Source organism: Syngnathoides biaculeatus, chromosome 10 (assembly GCF_019802595.1).
Source record: "Syngnathoides biaculeatus isolate LvHL_M chromosome 10, ASM1980259v1, whole genome shotgun sequence".
Classification (NCBI taxonomy): Eukaryota; Metazoa; Chordata; class Actinopteri; order Syngnathiformes; family Syngnathidae; genus Syngnathoides; species Syngnathoides biaculeatus.
In genome coordinates, this window is record NC_084649.1 from 19996024 (window position 1) to 20018367 (window position 22344).

At 46.1% G+C, this 22344-nt stretch overlaps 1 protein-coding gene across 1 annotated transcript; it reads left to right on the top strand.

Moving 5' to 3' along the window:
* Positions 1 to 3: 3 nt before the first annotated feature.
* On the top strand, positions 4 to 21905 carry ip6k1 (inositol hexakisphosphate kinase 1). The gene is made up of 10 exons (XM_061833106.1): positions 4 to 219; positions 7024 to 7109; positions 10961 to 11171; positions 11246 to 11391; positions 12285 to 12411; positions 15133 to 15376; positions 15547 to 15731; positions 17907 to 18082; positions 19101 to 19334; positions 19536 to 21905. Exons 4-10 carry the CDS (start codon positions 11275 to 11277, stop codon positions 19935 to 19937), a joined length of 1485 nt encoding a protein of 494 aa, XP_061689090.1. The 5' UTR covers positions 4 to 219; positions 7024 to 7109; positions 10961 to 11171; positions 11246 to 11274; the 3' UTR covers positions 19938 to 21905.
* Positions 21906 to 22344: the final 439 nt, after the last annotated feature.

The window sequence follows — 22344 nt, forward strand, 5'->3', positions numbered from 1 at the left end:
CATGTTGCTTCTGAAACGAGCTAGAGGGGGCGCTAAAGCGCTACATCAACGCAATAACAAGTGTAAAACGCCAAACATGACGTCTCCCCGATGCTGCCTGTTATTTCTCATCCACCGCATCACTCTCGGATTGGAGCGAGCCGACATCCCGACACCGCTTCCCCACTTTGCCGAGTCTCTCTGCCGTTGATGTCCACCCCCCTCCCCGGTTGTAGTCGGGTAAGTTGTTTCTTGTTGTCAAGCTCAACCGCATGAACGGTTTGACGCGACGTTAGCCAGTTAGCCGCCTAGCTTGGCGTTGGGCTCCGTTAAACGTAGTGGACGAAATAACGTCACCCACCGGCTATCTCCTTGTCTACGCGGAGTTCTGCTACCACCGCGGGATTACAAGGAGTGAAAGCCAGCCACCTTGTATAATAATAAAAATATATTTTGTTTATTATGTGATTAACAAAAATGGAATACATCCGACACGGCTAGCTGGCTAATTAACCAGCCAGCCAGCTAGCTAGCGTGTTGCCAGGCTAAGGTCAACAAGCTTGGCCGGTCTTGACAGCTAAGTTCATTTAACACGAGGAAAGTGTCTGCCGGTGGTGGGTAAGAACTGAGGATTTGTGTCCAAGGAGGAGTTTGGGAAGCAAAATGTGAACATAGTTGTGGAATGATGCTGAAAAGTTTGCTGGATGCAGTACGGCGTGTGAACCCCCGTTATTCCCGGGAGTTGGGCACCGAAACCCCGATATTCAATTGGGAATATTCGCGAATAGCAGACGCCCCACCATCCCCTCCGTCATGCCGTTTTAATTTTTTTTTATTTATTTATTTTTTTTACCTATATTAAGTTTTCTGATTACAAGTCATCACTTTGTGTCTACATTTCTTTTTTTTGTTGTTTGTTAATTATTGTGTTGTGGTTGGAATGGACACTTCAACCTGAGTACAGTGTACCAAGACTTTTGAAAAGCGTTTGATAGGTTCTGGAAAATATTAATTAGTTTGTTTGTGTGTGTCTGCTGGGGAAGAAAATTTGCTTTTTGGGTTATATCTTTATACGATATCACCTGCAGAAAATATGCTCAAAACACCTTCAAATTAACAGTACCACACTTTTATTTTCAGAATATCTTGTTGACCCTTTTGTTTGGTATTCTACTCGAGAAACCCTTCTCAATCCTGTTTAATTAATTTAAAAATATCCACCAACAGCTCATAGGTGCCGAAATTCCAAGGGATTCTCCAAGTCCACATGTAAAAATTGCATGACATTTTATAATCACTTGGGGTAAAAACTTGGAGTGGTTATGGTTGTGTAATGATGTATACTTCCTCACATTCTCAACCTTATGAAAATACATTAAACGAGCACATTGAGAGAACTGCGTACGTAATGAAGTGTCCGGCTGGGGGGGGGACAGTACGTGCGACTCGGCTAACCTTGGCAAATAAACATGATCGCGGTCGACACGCTTGTCTGTTTTCACAGCTGTGAGCGGGCGCCAGCAAGGGTACGCCGTGTTGCCACGCCGCATATCTTGTCCACATCCTGCACCCGAGCCACACTGGTCTTCAATCCGTCCGGTATCAAAGGATTAAGTGCCGGAGCGTCTTTTCCTTAAGGACTTCATAGGGGACCCTCGATGACTGGCATGCTGGCATTTGAGTCTTTTTGTTTGTGCCGATGATATCGACATCAGCACCTCCAAATCTGAGGCTGTGGTCCTCAGACAGAAAAGGGTGGCGTGCCCTCTCCGGGTCGGGGATGAGCTCCTTCCCCAGGTGGAGGAGTTCGAGTATCTTGGGGTCTTGTTCACGTGTGAGGGAAGAATGGAGCGGGAGATCAACAGGTGGATCGGTGCAGCGTCTGCAGTGATGCGGACTTTGTATCGGTCTGTCCTGGCAATTCGAAAGGTCTCGATTTACCATTCGATCTACGTTCCTACCCTCACCTATAGGCATGAGCTGTGGGTCGTGACCGAAAGAACAAGATCCCAGATAGAGACTTCCCCCTTAGAGATAGGGTGAGAAGCTCGGTCATCCCGGAGGGGCTCGCTGTGGAGCCGCTACTCCTCTGCATTGAGAGGATCCAGATGAGGTGGCTGGGGCATCTGATTTGGATGCCTCCCGGACACCTCCCTGGTGAGGTGTTCCGGGGACGTCCCACTGGAAAGAGACCCCGAGAACGACCCAGGACACACTGGAGAGACTGTGTCTCTCGGCTGGCTTGGGAACGCCTCGGGATCCCTCCGGAAGAGCTGGAAGAAGTGGCTGGGGAAAGGGAAGTCTGGGTATCCCTGCTGAAGCCGCCCCAAAAAAAGCGGTAGATAATGGATGGACGGATATCGACATCCCCAGTGCCGTGATTCCCAAACTCCGTGCTGTGAGGGATCATCAGATGGGCACTGGGAAAATATTCACGGTTACTTTTCACTGGGTTAGGGTCATCTGTACTCTCCAGGTCTATATGTGCTCTCCGACAGACTGGCGACCAGTTCAGGGTGTAGTCCGCTTTTGGCCAGAAGTCAGATGGCATAGACGCCAGGGCCCCGCAACCTTGGACTGGATTCTCAATTGGAGGGATGAATGGATTTTCCACTGGTTGGGGAATGATTTATTCGCTACAAATAGTGTATCTTTGTTCCTCGATCCATGGTCGGAACAGGCAGAACGTCAGCCTACTCCATGGCAGAAAGTTCAATGAATTTCCGTATCCACCAGTTGCCATTCAACCCCTCCCATCCTCCCATGTACCTTTAAACACGTTTCAAACTTATTAAACATACTTTTTGAAATAATTCCTACAGCTTAATGGCGCGCTCAAATAGCAACTGGTTGTCAATGAATCAATTTAATTATTGCATTTTTGCAGCTGTTGTGATGGCACGGTGGCTCAGCTGATGTTGATGTCAGCGTTGGCCTCACAGTTCTGAGGACCGGGTTTGATCCCGGCCCCGCTTGTGTGGAATTTGCAAGTTCTCCCCGTGCCTGTGTGGGTTTTCTCCGGGAAGTCCGATTTCCTCCATCCCAAAAACGTGCAGCATGTTAGCGTGGGGCCAGAGTTAACGTGGCGCTAGTGTTAGCACGGCGCAAGCGTGAGCTAGCATTAAACTCTGTGTACCGTCTTTTTTTGTAAATTTATCGTGTTTCAACGTGAGCACTTGCGGCTTTTACACAGCTGCGGCCTATGTATGTACCAAATGGTATTTCCTTTACAAATTTACTGGGTGAGGCTTATAACCGGGTGGGTTCTGTAGGCGGGAATTGCGGTAATTGGACATTAAATTGCCCCTAGGTGTGATTGTGAGTGCAGCTGTTTGTCTCCATGTGCCCTGCGATTGGCTGGCAACCACTTCAGGGCGTAGCCCGCCTCCTGCCCGTTGACAGCTGGGATAGTCTCCAGCACTCCTTGCAACCCTCGTGAGGATAAGCGGCTGAGAAAATGGATGGATGTGAATCAGCACTGATTGAGTTGTTTCAATAGTTTGAGGTCTTGCGTGTCTTCAGGAAGCTCGGACAGCCTTCCAAGAAATGACGAGTCGCTACATTGCGGATGAAGGTTTGATTCATTTTTCCTCTATGACGCCCTGAAGACATTTTGTTTAATTTGTCCCCCCTCACGCACCGAGTGCCAAGGTTCCTTCCAGACGCCGACTGTGTAGCGTCAGTGGCCTCGTTCGGGGCACTAAAAGGAAGGTGTCCTTCCTGTTAATGTTCCTCCCGGCTGCTTTCGAGCAGGACAGGACGCGAGCCAGAAGCTGCAGTGACGAAGACACACGCACACACTTCAATCCCCTCTCATTTATTTAACGTTTTAACATTATTAGAAAGTGAACTGAATGCCGACTTCTCTGATGAATGTCTTGAAGGTGCTCCTCATGATTACAAGTTTCTCTCTGTGTGTCCGGCAAGCTATGATGAGAATATCGGCAGCGTGTTGAACGGAACAAGGATAAGAACCTGGGAACCTCACGAAAATGGAGCGGGCAGTATTTTAGAAAAATACAAATAGTATTCTGACTTCATTCTCATAAAGTTAGCCACTTTTTCTTTAATAATAATACAGCTTTGTTATAAAATTCCTGCTTTCGCCTCACAATAGTACTACTTTTTGTTCTTGTAAATGTTTTATTTTACTCTCTTGAATTCCAAATTCAACTGAATAATTTTTAGTTGTTGATTCCGATTTTGCGTTTGGGGAAACTTGACTGTTCGTGTCGTTATTAGAATTTTTTCCATCCATCCATTTTCTTCGCCACTTATCCTCACGAGGGTCGCGGGGAGTGCTGGAACCTATCCCTGCTGTCAACAGGCAGGAGGCGGGGCACACCGTGAACTGGTTGCCAGCCAATCACAGGGCACATAGAGACAAACAGCCGCACTCACAATCACACCTATGGGCAATTTAGAGTGTCCAATTAATGTTGGATGCTTTTGGGATGTGGGAGGAAACCGGAGTGCCCAGAGGAAAACCCACGCAGGGACAGGGAGAACATGCAAATTCCACACAGGTGGCTCCGGGATCGAACCTGGGTCCTCAGAACTGTGAGGCCAACGCTTTATCAGCTGACTACCGTGCCGCCCATACTATTATTATTATTTTTATTTTCTCCCCTCATAAAAATACAAATTCATCCTAGTGTAAATCAGGGAATTTTTCTTTTTATACCTATCACAACTGTTTCTTGCAAAATGACAATGTTGTAATAATAATAATATTCTGACTTTGACATTTTTGTCCACGTCTTATTGCAACATTTGTGCTTGTAAAATGACAGCTTTTTTCGAGTAATAGTAACTTTACTCTTGTAAATGTATGGCTTAATTCTAGTAATATTACATTATCCTGCTTAATATCAGTTTTAACTGAGTAACTCTTTCTCATCGATTCTGATTTACATTTTTGTAAAATGATAACTCTCTTTAAAATTCAAACTCAACTTTCCTGGTAAAATTCTAACTTTATTTTTGTAATCTTGACTTTTCTCGGCGTGTCGCAACATTGTTCACAGTAAACTCTTTTTCTCGTCGCGTTACATCACTGGTGTCAGACTCAAGGCCCGGGGGCCAGATCCGGCCCGCCACATGATTTTATCTGGCCCGTGAAGGCAAATCATCTGTGTCAAAATCTGTGATTCTTGTGAAAATATGTCCCAACATTTCAAATTATCGTATATCAAAAATGATAATGTTGTGATATTAGAACCATTTTTGTGTTACCAAACATGAATCATGGTTGAAAAACCCATCCCGCTTGATTTCTGACTTCAAAAGTAGCTCATAAATTTCACGTGTAAATATGATGAGGCGATTCAGGATTTCTATGGTTTCACCACAACACCCCCCCTGGGGGAAATCTTAATTACGCGACAAAATACGAGTTTTGACACCCCTGCATTACATGTTTATTGTCAGTAAATTGCAACTCTTCTCCCCCTCAAATTAGAGATTTAGCAACGGGATAACTTGTCTCATAATTAGGATTTATGGCATATTCTCGTCAAATTCCGAACTTCATTCTTGTATTTGCAACTAACTGATCTTAGTTGAAGATCATTTTTGTGATGATGTTGTGCAGTGTCTTATTTTATTACTTACCCCCCGAACCCCGCCCCCCTCCCTTCCATCTCCTCCAACTCAGTAACATTGAAGTTCTGGTCTCCATAGCATCCCCGGCCCGGTTGCGCGCCGAGCGAACAGACGGCCGACTGTTCTGACTGCCCCGAAGTGTCTCGGCAACAATTTTGCTGATTGGACCGCGCGTATGCGTGTCAGCAGCTGTCGTGGTGTGTGTCAGGGGATGTTTGCAGCAGCTGTGTATGTTTAATTTTTTTTTCTTCTTCTTCCATTTCCCTTGGTGATTTGGGATTTCAGGTTTGTCTTTGTGGCTGTCGGGGTGGCGGGCTTGACGCCAACAATTTTGATTGAGCTGCTGCTCTTCTTCTTTTTCAGCGCCACGTCCTCCGTTAGCCGTTATGTTAGCGGCGGCTTCTGTATTGTTGATGAATATTTGGCCTGGTAATGGTCCCCAAGCACTCGGCAGTCGCGTGAGGCCGAGCATCATCAGGATGATGAGGATGAGCGTTGGTGAAGACCTATATCGCATTTGGGGTTCCTTTTTTGTAAAATGATCATTTCACAGAGAAAATTGTTCATATTGAATGTTTCCATTTTAGTGAGAAACATCACAACGCAAACTATATAGATATGCAATTGTTATGCAAGACATTTTGTTTTAATTCATACAAAGGTATAAATTGTGCCAGATTACTTTAAATCTCATGCACCACAGTGGGATTTTTTTTTTATGTGAAATACTTTAGCCATTTTTTAAAAGTGTCAATTTTAATATACGTGATTTTTTTTAAAAGTTATCGCATTGAAATAATAACTAAATGTTGTATAAATATTTCGGGAAAATGTCCATTCATTATTTAAAATGGTGACATAATTGTCTAAAGCGGTGGTTCTCTGACTTTTTCCAACAAGTACCGGGTCAAAAAATACTTGGGTGTGCAAGTATCACCATAGACGTGGAGTATCAGAAACTATAGAAACTGGACTTCAATAATGATTTATTGAAAATGCTTTGAACATAAAAGTTAACTACAAATTGTACCAAAGTAAATGTTACAAAATAAACCGTTCTTCAATTTTAAACGCAAATCTATTGAACCTCAAAGTGAAATACAACTGATCTGTACTCGTTCGGTGAGTCTTTTGCGTCCCGCTGGAAGCAGCTTGCGTACCACTAGTCGTCCTCACGCCATAGTTTGACAATCACTGATCCACCCTATTTGTATTTTTAATTAATTTATAAGTCAACCTAAAGTAAAATATTGTCCATGCAATATTAAAAAATACAAATGTGTATATATAGAGTTGTGAAACAAGTATTTGACCCACTGATATATTTTTATTATTGCACCTTGTATCCTTTTGATTGGTGCTAAAATCGTTTTACTAAAGCAGATGGTGATGTTTTTGTCTTGGCTAAATTTGCCCGTCTCCATTTTTTCCCCCCAATAGATCCCGCAATCATCCATCGTGAGTGAGGAAACGGTATGAGCGGCGTCCGGAGCTGACGTGACTCGGTGTCTCCCCGCAGATCAGATGTAAGTCTGCTCCGCCCCGGCACGTGGACCGCTGCCAGCTTCCGGACGGGGCCGCGTAAAAGCGATCGCACTGATTGATCAGTTCCGTGTCATCCATATCTATAATATGTTAATAGCACAAGCTCATTTAGGACGATTGCCTCAAAACGTTCAGCTGTCTCCTTGAAGACATTATGTCCAATCATCTCATTTTACGGAACCAAAGTGTACCGTAAATCCCGGCCTACGGAGCGCACCTGGTTATAAGCCTCACTCAGTACATTTGTCAAGGAAATACCATTTGGTACATACATACGTCGCAGCTGTGTAAAAAACGCAAGTGCCCACATTGAAACTCGAGATATTTACAAAGATAAACGCTAGCGCCGAGCTAACAGGGCCTGTTAAAAATAAACATACCGGTAAAAATCACTGAGACACGGCAGTAACATGAAAGCACAGCGCTAACAGGGCCAGACCGGTAAAAATCACTTCCTCGGCACGCATATTCCACCGGTCTCACTCTTACCTTTTCTGCTCGAGTGCCGCTTTGCGGCCTTTAGAAAAAAAAAATGCATGGAATGAGTTTAACGCAAGCGCCGCTCCGCTAACACTAGCGCTGCTATAACAGGGCCAGTTAAAAATAAACATACCAATAAAAATCACTGAGACACAGCAGTAACACACTAGCACAGCGCTAACAGGGCCACACCGGTAAAAGTCACTTCCTCGGCACATATATTCCACCGGTCTCACTCTCACCTTTTCTGTTCGAGTGCCCCCTTGCGGCCGTTAGAAAAAATGCACGCAATGAGTTTAACACTAGCGCCGCTGCGCTGACGCTAGCACCGCGATAATAATAGCACCGCGTTAACGCTAGTGTCGGGCTAACAGGTCCGATTAAAAATAACCATGCCGGTAAAAATCACTGAGACATGGTAGCCCAGCACTTACAGGGCCAGACCAGTAAAAGTCACTTCCTCGGCACATATATTCCATCGGTCTCACTCTTACCTTTTTTGCTTGAGTGGCCCCCTTGCGGCCGTTAGAAAAAATGCACAAATTAGCCGCATCACCGCATAAACCGCAGGGTTGAAAGCGTGTGGGGGAAAAAAAGCCAAGGCTTATAGTCAGGAAATTATGGTATACACTTTCAAAGTAGGGTTTAAAATTAACATTTTGCAGTTCGTCTTGGGGTTTGGGTTTTCATGTTACATGCCAGAGTTTGGGTTTCAAAAAAATACGGTTAGGGTTTCAAATTTAGATTTCAAGCTAGGTGTTGGGGTTTCAAACGAGGGTTTAGGTTGCAAGCCAGAATGAGTTTTGACTTCCTGTTTGAGTTTGACATCCTGGCCATTGAAGAGTCAGACCCGAGTTATTGTCACCTCTTATTGGCAGAAGACACAACAGGACGCCATTGATAATCAAGTATGAACTCCCATCTTGGCGGAGTCCATTTGCAACTAAACACTTAATCATCATAAACTGATTGCTTGCCCGCTTCGTCGGTTCCCCTCACCAGGAAAGACACGGAAGGCAGCAATTTGTCTCCCTCTTGACCAAAGCGCCACCAATAAAGAGGAAAAAGCAAACAATACAGCAAAAGCGACAGGGATGACAATTTTCCACAGATTTGCAGAATTGTGAGTTTTTCTAGCTGAAATTGTCATTTTTGTGAAACGTGTGAATCCATTGAGAAAATGGGGGGGACTGCTTGACACGGGGCGAGGCTGTGATCAAGACCGGCCGCCAGCATCTATCGGCAACGCTTGTCGTGAAATTAGTCACAGCTGTGATTGCGGAAAATGGCGTGGCTGTCTGTTTACATTAAATTTGGTGTTTATTATAACAACAATACTCTGATTTCCAGCAGCATTTCAGCGGTATTTTCACTCTGATGTTAACATTTCATAGAGAAGCATTCTGTTTATTACGGAATAATTATAACTTATAGACACACATACGCATATGTCATCGAGCGGTCGGCACGTTTGCCAATATGGCGACAGTCTTGAAGCGAAAAGCTGAAGTTCGTGCCAGGGAAATTGATAAAAACCACGGGGTAAAAAACGATTTCAGATGGACATGGCTTGAAAAAAAAGTGTAACCGTGCAGATGGGAACGAAAACTGTATCAACATGTCTAACCGAACACATCCAAAAAGTGGACGTTCCCGCTCTGTGTTCCGATATGATCAGTTATGGAAGCTGAAGAGCAAAAAATATCCAGGAGCATATCCAAACCAGGACACACAAATGTAAGTTGGATGTCAATTTCTCAAATATGATATAATTCACAACTGATAATACGATTAGGTCTATCTGTAGCACCGGCCCTGTAGATCACTCATTTTATCGCAAATTACTTGTGCACTTATTTCTGAAGTATAACTTGTAAGTGCAGTTGCCTATTTGATATAAATGTCACTCAGTCTACATTTTTATGTCTGAAGTTTGGCAAAATAATTTTGGTCGTTTGGACTCATCTTTTAAGTTTTCAAAATATTATGCTTGGCCTGTATTTACACTGTGAGAAGTAACCAGAGGTCACCGTTTAACTGTGTGTTTTATAAAAAAAAAAAAAAAACTTTGTGGCAAAGGCAGACATTTTCAGTGTTTTTCCAAATTGGTCATTCTCATCCCCGAAGCAACCGGAGAAACGTCAGGCCAGCAGCCGCCATGTTTCGAGCGTGCGTCACGCACTGCAGCAGGGACAGGATTTTTGCAGCTCACCAGTATCAGCGACATGTTCAGCGTGGAAGCTTTTTATGATAAACCCTGACTTTTACCATAGGGACAGTTTATGGCGTCTACTTTTATTCATTCCTCTTAAAATTGTCTTGCCTTTCTTTAGTAATGGTAAAACTGAGCTTTCATTTTTAATGAATCCTTTTTTTTTCCATTTTCATCCGTACATATGGGCAAACAAAGCACTTGTTTGCTCTATGTTTGTCCCAGCTGCATTATCATTGACACACAATGCTGTTTATTTTGTTTGTTTTTGTTTTTATGGCTTTTCTGTTCTTTCCCTTGTTTGATGTGGCATTTGAGGGGTAAAAAAATCCACTTGTTTTCCGACAACTGTGCTTTCTGGCGTCGTCGTTTCACATACTAATAATTAGATGTATTATTGATGTTCCTCGGCAGCAGATGAGCTTTGATTCCATTCTTTGACTTTGTCGGCGCTGCTGAAAGCCAACGCGCGTCGTGAAATGTTCGGCATTCCGCTTTAAAGATGTCAGCTGGGAAACATTTGCGGCTGGACTCTGTCGGACTTCCCTTCTGGGAAAACAAAGATTCGTGGCGCGGGGACACTCTGCACGAAATGGTGGACTCGGAATGTTAATATCAAGTCTTGAAGTCGGAGATGACAACCAAAGTGCTCGTGGTGACTTCTTGTTTCCTTTAGTCCTTTAGGAGTCGGTTGCAGCCATTTTAAACTTTGTCTACATCCAAAACAAGTTAAAAGTTGATTTTTTTTTTTTCTTGTTTTTTTCCTCCTTTGCCTTCAAGTTGGCTTAATTTCACAATGCAAATTGCCATAGACGGGTTAACGAATATTGTTGTGGTGGAATAAGCCTTCAAGCCACAGTTATTTGAAGACAAACGGAGGAGCAACACATTTAGATAGATAAAACTTAAAGGAGTGTCTTTATCCTGCCCTTCAAGCCACAGATATTTGAACACAAACGGAGGAGCAACACATTTAGATGGATACGCCTCAAAGGAGTATGTCTTTATCCTCTGCAAAGAACAGTCGATTCTGTATTATCCTAAGTCCAACTGGCCAGTGCCTGCCTGCCAGAAGGAGCAGCACTATGTCCATGGAACAAAGCCAGTTTAAAAAGTTTACGCTTTTTCCTGTTTCCCCAGGAAGTGAACTGACCCCCACGCCCTCCGCAGTCCTGACCGGGCACCTGCACTGAGCAGGCGGCGGAGCAGAACCGCACGCTGATCGGAGGACGGGTGAGGTGGTTTTTCGGTCTGGCGCCGCCTCCCCCTGGGGCCGGCGTGCGCTCCCAGCAGCCCGTGGTGCCCTGTGCCCCGCCCTCGCCGTCACTGCCCGCCAGAGTCCATGTGCCGGGTAAGATCGCGTCTTAAGCGTGTTGTCTTAAATCTCGCTTGAATATCACATAAAAACCACGTTCTCTTCCGCAGGGGGAAGTGCGGTTCGTCCGCCAGGAGCCATGTGCCTCCCGCACACCAACAGCATGGACAGCAAGCTACAGGGGGCGGGGCCAGGGGGTGACGCATCACTTCAATCCCGAGGAGGAGGCGTTCCACTCGAGCCCTTCATGCATCAGGTTAGGCTGAAGAAAGACAAAATCAGTCCCGTGCCAGGAGGCTTCTCGCCTGGTCGGGATTTCCAGTTTTCCCCCTAGTGGACAATCACGTGACTTCAGCACCTGGATCTGCTGTGATGCACAAATTTGTCATCATGTACGCCAGTCAAACTACTTCATCATTCAGCACAACGGGTTGAAGCACTTCCTCCCGACTCATATGTCAAAGCACAAGTGTATAAAATATTAAAGAACAAAAAAAGTCTGCAACAAACCTCAGATTTCCGCAATATACCGTAATTTCTGGCCTACAAGCCGCAACTTTTTTCACACACTTTCAACCCTGCGGTTCATCCGGTGATGGGGCTAATTTGTGCATTTTTTTCGAACGGCCGCAAGGGGGCACTCGAGCGGAAAAGGTAAGAGTGAGACCGGCGGAATATATGTGCCGAGGAAGTGACTTTTACCGGTCCGGCCCTATTAGCGCTGCGCTAGCGTGTTACTGCCATGTCTCAATGATTTTTACCAGTATGTTGTTTTTTTTTAACCGGCCCTGTTAGTGTGGCGCTAGTGTTAGTGCATTTGGTTATAAGCCTCGGTACATAGTGTTAAACGGTAGCACGGTACTAGCATTAGCGCACCTGGTTATAAACCTTGGTACACAGAGATTGACGTTATTGACACGCTAATGCTAGAGCCGCGCTAGCATGAAACTTTGTGTGTACCGAGGCTCATAACCTTGTGCGCTCTGGAGGCCTGGAATTAAGGTAGTGGGATTTGTGCAACAGCCAGATATGTTCCATGAAAACAAAATAATATGCAAAACCTCTTTTCCGTGCACTATTGGGACACCGGCTTCTTTATACCAAAGTGAGTTCTGTGTGTTTCATATTTGCGTAACGTGTGTGTTTTAGGTGGGGGGTCACACCAGCATGATGCGCTACGACGACCACACAGTGTGCAAGCCTCTGATCAGCAGGGAGCAGCGCTTTTATGAATCTCTGCCTCCGGAGATGAAGGAGTTCACCCCCGAGTATAAAGGTACCCGCTGACTCGGGCGCTTTCTGTGACTGTAAATATATTGCGCACATTGTCACCCGACACACACGCACACTCGTCTGCTGACGGTGCACACTGTCAACACCTTTCATGCAAAAGCGCTCTCACACCAGAACGATATTTGTTATAGCAGGATCCAATCACTTGTCTTTAAACGGGAATAAATTTAGATAATATTTTTGACATTCAGACCTAGTTTGAAAACAAGTCGTGTACAGCAAAAGAAAATCAGTGACTCTGAAAATGTCAAGACAGACATGGAACAGTAATGGTAAAATGTTTGAATGATACTGCCATCTAGAGGACGTTTGAAGTTACGGCCGGAAGCTTTGTGTAGTGCAGTGATTGCCAACTCTTCAGTTGTGTCGAGCAAAAGATCAAAATTCACTTCACTTCATTGTTCAGAACATTTTTAATTATGAAACATAATGGCTCTTTGTTCATCTTGCCATGCCAGCGATGTAGAGTGACAGAACAAATAAGTGCGCATGTATTCGATGGCAGAAAGTACATACATACGGAGCGCACCTGGTTACAAGCCTCACCGAGTACATTTGTAAAGGAAATACCGTTTGGTACATACATATAGAGCAGCTGTGGAAAAGCCGCAAGTGTCCACATTGAAACCCACATCGAAACACGAGATATTTACAAAGACCGGTACACAGAGTTTAATGCTAGCGCGGCGCTGACGCTCGTACTAACGCTAGTCCTAACACTAGTGACCTGCTAAAGCTAGCGCCGCCCGCACTAGCCCTAACGCTAACAGGGCCGTTTAAAATAAAACTTACCAATAAATATCACTGAGACGCCAATAACACAGCAGCAACAGCTGACAGAGCCGGTAAAAGTCACTTCCTCGGCACATATATTCCACCGGACTCATTCTTACCTTTTCGGCTCGAGCGCCCCCTTGCGGCCGTTAGAAAAAAAAAAATGCACAAATCAGCCGCATCCCCGCATAAACCGCAGGGTTGAAAGCGTGTGAGAAAAGTCGCGGCTTGTAGGCCGGAAATTACGGTCATTCGCAGCTGTATATATTTTTGTAGCATTTCAGTTTCTAGGTGTGCCGTGACATTTTCCAAATGTAAAATGTGTGCCTTGGTCCAATAAAAGTGGGGAAATCACTGGTGGAATGCATTGTGGTACCCCGAGATGCGAGTGACCAAACCCGAGAGATTTTCCACGGCAAATATTTTGCTTCAGCTGGCGAGCGCTGCGAACTTGTTTCACTTCACAGCAAGCAGCAGTTTGGGAAAATAGTGAACAAATCTTTCAAGTAGAGGCTACAAGGTTTTTTTTAAATTCCACTTCTAAATGGCTAAATGTCAAATTAAACATACAAGCAAGAGAATTGCATGTTGAACAAGGTGGAAAATTGCCTGCTCGACTTCCTCCAGCAGCCTTCGCCATTACGTGTCGATGCCGTTTACAGACAAGTGTCAGTTTGTACTAGCAGCATGAAAGGGACTACAGCAAGCCACTAACGTACCCCTACAGGGTTCTGCGGGACCCACGGGCGCCATGACAACAGCCGTCCATAAAGTGTCTATATTTAGCCCCGGACGTCTGCACGCTGAAGACGTCTGACCTAATCGCATCAGGCAGACGGGGAGGCGCTTTGACCACGTCGTGGCCCGTCGTTTCGGTTTTGTTTGCGGATGCTGAGGCGCCGAAGAAGTCCGTTGTACCTCAGCAGAAACGAGGAGCTTAAAATTGTCGTTTCCCGGAACAACGCGCATCCTATCTAATTAACTGTAATCCCCTCCTCGATTGGCCTCATTTTTGACCGCCTCTGGCTGTAAAACTCGTCCCGTCGTGACATTATTGAACTAACCTTGTGCTAGATGCATGTTGGTGCAAAAGGTTGCGCCTAAAACTGTTAGAGTAGCAGGGAAATGGAAGAATATTTATTATTTAGTTTCTTCCATCCATCCATTTTCTTTGCCGCTTATCCTCACGAGGGTCGCCGGGAGTGCTGGAGCCTATCCCAGCTGTCAACGGGCAGGAGGCGGGGTACACCCTGAAATGGTCACCAGCCAATCGCAGGGCACATAGAGACAAAAAGCCACACTTGGGGGCAATTTAGAGTGTCCAATTAATTTTGCATGTTTTTGGGATGTGGGAGGAAACCGGAGTGCCCGGAGGAAACCCACGCCGGCATGGGGGAGAACATTCAAACTCCACACAGGCGGGGCCGGGATCGAACCCGGGTCCTCAGAACTGTGAGGCCAACGCTTTACCAGCCGAGGCACCGTTACGATAAAGATTTTAATCATCATCAATTATTTGATTATTCGATGAATCATTACAAAAAAGAAAAATTCCATCCCTACGGGACAATATTTCAAATTGCAAGTCCAGAAAATGCACAAACAAATTGATGATTATCAAAAGTGATTATCAATTGAATAATCAATGGGGAAAAAAAATCGCTTTAAAAAAATACATTTTTTAGGCTTGGAACGCATTATTTCATTTTCCATTCATTGTAATGGGGAAAACATGCTTCGTTTTTCAAACGTTTTGGTTTTCAACCAGCCTTCTTGAACGGATTGTGTTCGAGAACCCGGGTCCTCAGAACTGTGAGGCCAACGCTTTACCAGCTGATCCACCGTGCCGCCTCATTTAGTTTCTTTTGTAACCAAATATGTCTGAGGTACAAAAGAAGCCGTCACCTTGCCGCCGTTTTCGTCCCGCCAGGCGTGGTGTTGGTGTGCTTCGAGGGCGACTCCGACGGCTACATCAACCTGGTGGCCTACCCATACGGCGAGAGCCACAGCGCCGAGGCGGGGCCCGGCGAGCACGAGGAGCGCGAGCCGGCCGAGCGGGAGCAGCCGCGGCGGAAGCACTCCCGCCGCAGCCTCCACCGCTCGTCCTCGTCCTCGGAGCACAAGGAGGAACGCGGCGAGCGTCGGGAGGCGCACGACGCAGAACCCGCTGAGAAGTACGCTATGAATGATGTTGAACACGTGATATTGGGAACTTCCTTAATTACAGTTGCTTCCTGTTTTTATTATTATTAAGGGGAAAAATGGATGTCATAAATATAAACCATTGAATAATATCTGGTGGAATAGCGTATGTCGTCAACAATTTCCTCTCAATCCTCGGCAGTAACATGGCCGAGCTGAAGAGTCCGAGGTCGGATCAGAAGATCCACCTGGACCTCCCCTTCCAGATGCTGGACTGGAACAGCGGGCTGAGCTCGGAGAAGATCAGCCACAACCCCTGGAGCCTCCGCTGCCACAAGCAGCAGCTCAGCCGCATGCGCTCCGAGTCCAAAGACCGCAAGCTCTTCAGTATCCTTCGCCGCGATCGGCAAACGGACAGCCGTAGAAATAAGATCATCTCGGGGAAAGGGGAGGGGGGGGGGGGTCATTGTTATTTGGCCGTCTTAACAGTTAAGGGTCGTTGCGGCCGTTTTCAGGTGTCGAAAAGGAACTCGACATAATTTGGGCAACATGGGCAGCGTTATGGTGTCAGGAATTCCTCACAGTTCTGCGGACCCGGGTTCGATACCGGCCCCGCCTGTGCGGAGTTTGCATGTTCTCCCCCATGCCGGCGTGGGTTTCTTCCGGGCACTCCGGTTTCCTCCCACATCCCAAAAACATGCAACATTAATTGGACACTCTAAATTGCCCATAGGTGTGATTGTGAGTGCGATTCCTTTTTTTCTCCATGTGCCCTGCGATTGTCTTGGCAACCATTTCGCGGTGTACCCCGCCTCCTGCCCGTTGACAGCTGGGATAGGCTCCGGCACTCCCCGCGACCCTCGTGAGGATAAGCGGCAAAGAAAATGGATGGAAGGCTCAGATGGGATTTTAGAGTCCCATTTACAGGGGTTTTTCAAATTATTTGAGAATTCAGCCCCACAGCAACATAAAATTTCTGTGGCCTGTCTAGTCAAACTTCATTTCACCGTCCCCAAATAATGCAACCTAAAGCAGTTTAGAGTAGACCTGTGACAAATTGTCAAGACCGCATGTCTGCAAAGACCCAGGAAGGCTGACATTTTGCTTTGTAGAGGACATAATAGGCTCATTTTGGACTTTTGTAAGGTCATTTAAAGACAAAGTAGTGCTAGATATTTTTTTATTTTTGAAAATTCAATCCCTGAAGCCAGTTTCCCATGGCCCCCTGACTTTTGGCAGGCACGTCTGCAGTCACTGTGATTTGACGGGCACCATCGCAGTCACAAATCTGCATAGTCGAGCACGAAAAATCACGCGCGTAAAATTTGATCCGAGTAGAAATACATAGATATTGAAAGACGTCGCTTCTTTTGTGTAGTCTTTACCAATGTTCCCTCCAAGCTGCGCCACTGCGCAATTGCGCACTTGTCGCGCACATGAAAACCGATCCAGCTCAGTGAACCACAGCCTGACGTCTTTTTTTTTTTTTTTTTAACACAGAAACACACTGTCTCTTAACAACGAGCTGCTGCTCAGCCTACTTGTACTTCCCAGTTTACCTAACACCGCCCCCCTCTGCTCTTAAAGGAGTACACTCCTACTTACAAACACAACACACACCCGCAACTTTATATCTGCGGGCATGACTGACCCCACCCGTACATTTTTCAAACGTGAGTGACTGCATGTCTGACATGAGTAGACCCAGGGGGAAAAAAAAGTCTGCCATTTTGATTTGAGGCAGCCATTTTAGGGCCCTTTTGGCGATTGCTCTTTTGAAATTGCTTTATTCATTAATGTTTTAAACTTTCAGTCGCTAACATCCATTATAAAATTTGCCAAGTGTCCACAAAAAGTCTTCCTCCCTGAAAAGACACAAAGTCTGCCATCTTGGTTCCTAACAGCCATTAAGGCAATCGTTAGCTTTTTTGTTTTTCAACTGCTTGCTTTCTTTGTTGTTCTTTTAAGATTTCATCCCGCAAAGGCAGTTAGCCGGCCGGGGCAACGAGAAATGTTGTTGGCGTGTCCCGCACGAGTGGGCCCACAAACATCTCCAGAAGCCATGCCCGAAACCAGAGAAAAAAAGGCTGACATTTTGGTTTTATGCGCCCATATCAGGGTAAGCTTCCCTATTTCCAGGACGCTTGCAAAAATAGATTTTCAGAGATGATGTCAAATTAGGTCCAAATTAGAATCCCGCATACAAGACTGATGATTGTTTTGTCATCTGAAGACTGTGTTGTGTCCGTGTAACACAAAAAAATTGAGCAGGTCCAGGATGTAATTGTCTGTGAGACTTATGATGTAACAAAGCAGGTTATTGGGTCGTATGGTCGCATTTTGATCTCCTGCTTCAAAGAGCCCAGCCTGCAGGTGTGTGGCGACGCATGCATATCACACGTACCTACGACCCCCCCCCCCCCTCAATACAGCCATGTCGTGGGACACGTGATGAATACACCAACAGGAAGTTAACCGTGACGAGAATGTGCTGCCGCTGCTAACCGCTTTTCAGTTGTCGCGGCTTCCGTTGTAGCCCCTTAACGGCGGCGTCCCACCCAGAGTTCCTGTTGCTGGAGAACGTGGTCCACCACTTCTCCTACCCGTGCATCCTGGACCTGAAGATGGGCACCCGGCAGCACGGCGACGACGCCTCCGAGGAGAAGGCGGCCAGGCAGATGAGGAAGTGCGAGCAGAGCACCTCGGCGACGCTGGGGGTGCGCCTGTGCGGCATGCAGGTAAAAGAGCCCTTGAGTCTTGCTGTGGCGTGGAAATGGAGGAAGTTGATCGGGTGAATTTTGCATATCAAAATTATTACGATCCCACTCTGAGAAATGTGAGCAAAAATTTAAAAATCAACACAATGCGCAGTCGTCCTTGACTTTTTACTGCAGATTTTTAAATTGTACATATAGTGAGATATAGAGGATGTTTAAGTATATTGTGGAATTTTGTGGCGATTCTTTTTTCCTTGGTGACATTTTTTGCAGACTTAAGTGTTGAGCCAGGAGGAAAAAGTGTGTTTAAAAAAAAAAAAAGTATCCAAGGTTTGCGTTCATTTCACAATATAAAAAAATAATTACCCTAATTTCTGGCCTACAAAGCGCACCTGATTATATTTGTAAAGGAAATACCATTTGGTGCATTGGTAGATACGCCGCAGCTGTGTAAAAGCCGCAAGTGCCCACATTGAAACACGAGATATTTACAAAGATAAACGCTACACAGAGAGTTGAACGCGAGCGCCGCTGCGCTGACGCCAATGCTAGCGCCTTGCTAACACTAACGCCGCGCTAACAGGACCGGTTTAAAAAAAAAAAAAAAAAAAAAACATACTGGTAAAAATCACTGAGACACGGCAGTAACACGCTGGCACAATGCTAACAACTGGTAAAATTCCCTTCCTCGGCACATATATTCCACTGGTCTCACTCTTGCCTTGTGAAACATGTGACACACAGTTTAACTGCACAGCTGAGCAAATTAAGGAGGGATGTGGAAGGATAATTACCGTAATTCCTGGCCTACAGAGCACACCTGGTTATAAGCCTCGGTACACAGAACGTTTAACGCTAGCACTGCGCGAGTGTTAAACTCTTTCTGTGTACCGAGGCTTACAACCAGGTGCGCTAACACTAGCGTCGCGCTAATGCTAGCGTCACGCTAACACTGGCGTCGCGCTAATGCTAGCGCCGCTTCACCGCATAAACAACAGCATTGATAAAGCGCAATGTTAAGAGTGTCCTGTGTTGGCAGGTGTACCAGCTGAACACGAGCCACTACCTCTGCCGGAACAAGTACTACGGGCGCGGCCTGTCGGCCGAAGGATTGGGCCAGGCCCTGCAGCAGTACATGCACAACGGGCGGGGCCTGAGGCGGGACCTCTTCGAGCCCATCCTCCACAAGTTGCACAGCCTCAAGGCGGTGCTGGAGCGCCAGGCGTCCTACCGCTTCTACTCGTCCTCGCTGCTCATCATCTACGAGGGAAAGGTGAGCGACAAAGTGGGGCTCCACCGGCCGTTCATCCGTCTTCGACGCCGCTTATCCTGGTCAGGGTCGCGGGGCATTGGAGCCCATCTCAGTTGAGCTCGTGACTAACGCCCCCTACAGGGGTGGAAGTTGTATTAAAAACAAAACAAATGAATCCATAAAGCTTGTTTTATCTTTAATATTTGCTGTGTTTACTCGTAGGAACTCGAATCTCCTGCTGGTTTGAACTCTGGGCAGCTTCTCAGCAGGCAGAAGACTCCCGGACCCTCCGACGAGTCCCACTGCGGTCATCCCGGGCCCTTCACGGAACCACCTCCCGCACCTCCAGTAGGAGACACTCCCCGCATCGAGTCCCATCCGGACTCCTCTTCCTGTCCCCCGCCCGCCTCGTCCCCCCCGCCACCGCCGCCCTCCGCCCCCTCGCCCCTGCCGAACCCGCAGCCCCCCCTGGTGGACGTCCGCATGATCGACTTTGCCCACTCCACCTTCAAGGGTTTCCGCGGCGACACGGCGGTCCACGACGGACCCGACCGGGGCTACGTGCTGGGCCTGGAGAGCCTGATCAGGATCCTGGAAGGTCTCCGGGCCGAAAGCCTGCAGTGAACACTCGGGTGGAAATCCAGAAGTCGAGGTTTCCATCCTTCACCACACCACCACCACCACCACACACTCACTCCCCAAGTTACAGTGTCACCATGGCAACACTTGTCACAAGTGGACAAACGAGCCCCTTTTACGCCGCCTGTAAAAGCAAACATTAGTCAATCCTTATTCAGAATTTTTGTTGACCTTTGCAGGAAGTATCACAGGCCGCCAATGTTTCACACCTGACACTTGGTTCTCCCATCGTGGTTGTAGCGAGGTCCCGCTCGGCCGTGTTCCGGGCACGGTCACGTTCTGTATCTTCCGTTAATGGCTCCGACTTTGCAGGAGAATGAAAGATGGAATTTTTCTGCCCGTTTTGTGTAAACGGCGCCAATCTCGGCTGGCAGTCTTCAGCTTTCAGGGTTCGAGCTGCTTATTTAACAAAAAAAAAAAAGAAGAAGAAGAAACTGGGATCGTGGAACAAGAATGTGACTCTTCACAGACAGCTGTGGAAATATTCAATTTTTTTGGAGTGCGGATACATTTCAGATCTGCGGTTACAGCTGTGATTTTTCAGTGGGGGGGTAAAAAAAAAACTTTTCACACCAGGTGTGAAATTTTACAGCCGACTTGAATTTCTCCCGCCTGGTCGTCGACGGTATCAAATCATCTCGTTGTGGGTTAGCGTGTAGTGCCGTCGCATTCATCCCACTTTGAAATTTCGCAAGACCTCAACCCTTTCACACGGAGATGCTTCGATCGGGGAGACGGAATAGGGCGACGAAGGCGATCCATAAATTTTACATCTTTTTTTTTTTGCTACGGTCTTCTTTGTTTGTGGGAACCTGTTTCGTGCCGATATCTGATCTTGGCTGTGTTCTGCGTGAAATCCTCAGGCGGTCCAATCTTTTGTTACTTTTTTGATTCAGCATCGCCGCATCCTGTCAATCAAATTCTTCTTGCCACCTCGTTGTCATGGAAATGTTGCAGGGGGGCATCTTTTGAAGCAATATTTTTTTTTTTTTCCTTCTTTATTCTTCATCAGGGAAGACGGGCGACTTACCCCCAGGGGGCGCCAATGCATACGTAGACCCAAGGAATAGATCTCGTGCTTGATTTATAAGATGAATAATGTCCCTAGTTGGTGTCACTGAGAAACATTACGCTCATATTTCCTTTTTGTCGTTTTTTTCATCCTGCCGCACATCAATGTGCACTTCGCGTAGCGTTCCCTACTGATGGATGTCGATTTATTTACAGTCAGGTAGTCAGCTGAGCTCCAATTTACTCATTTTCATCGCCGAGGTCGAATTTTTATCGTTTGCCGTCCTTATCGGACCTGAAAATTCAGTCACAGACGCGCCGTGCTTGAAATGACGTTTCCTGGTCCCGTGATGTCATCACGCACTCGTCTTTGGGACCAATCAGATGTGAGCATCCGAGGCCATAACAACAGCTTGTTGACCCCCACCCAAAAAAAAGAGAGAGATGGCAAATGTTTTATTTTTGGGGTTTATTGAGGTGATAATTTATTTTTTTATTGTACCTTTTACCTGCCTGGTTGAATGTCTTTTACGTGTCTCTCCCAAACTGTTAAAAAAAAAATATATAATTATATTCTCACAGAGTGACATTTCAGGGGACTATTTAGCAGTATTATTTTATCAGCACTCGTCCGACACTCCAGCGCAAACACTTGACTTGCGCGCGCGCGTTCGTCGCCTCGCGTCACCTTTTGAACGCAGCCTCGGGGTGCGTTTGACGCGCTTTGTAAAAAAAGAAACAGTTTGTTGGTTTCTTGCGGCCCTTGTAGGACTTTTGGAAGGACCAAGGTTCCCCACCCCGCTTTCAGACGTCACATGAGCCGACCTCAACCCACACACCTGGATTTTGTCATGTATGTTACTTGCATTTATTTTCTACAGCTGACACAATCCCGAACGGTTTGGTAGAACAGTGACAGTGAGATTAAAAGTTTCCAGATGGTTTTGGCCTCCTGGAGTGCTTTTGTTGTTTTTTTTTAGTCGAGAAGAGGTCCACGCTGCTTTGGGATGTACATTGTACTGTTAATATACTTTTTTTCAGGGGGGGGGGTTTGAAATTGAACCCGGGACCTCATAACTGTGAGGCCACCACGTTGCCTGAATGTAATATATATATATATATTATGCTAACTTTAATGTCACTTTATGTACTTTGTTTCAAATTGTTAGACCCAAATTTGACACCCACATTTTCCCCTGTTGTCATCTGAGAGTACATTGACAATAAATAATCTGAAAAGCTCTTATGAGCTTTGAAGTATGACAATGTACTTTGATACAAAAAAAAGACCTGACTAAAAATACATATTTTTGGTCATGACTTCATCATATGAGTTTTTTGGAGTTCATATTTACAAAATGACCAATTTGGAAAGATGTCA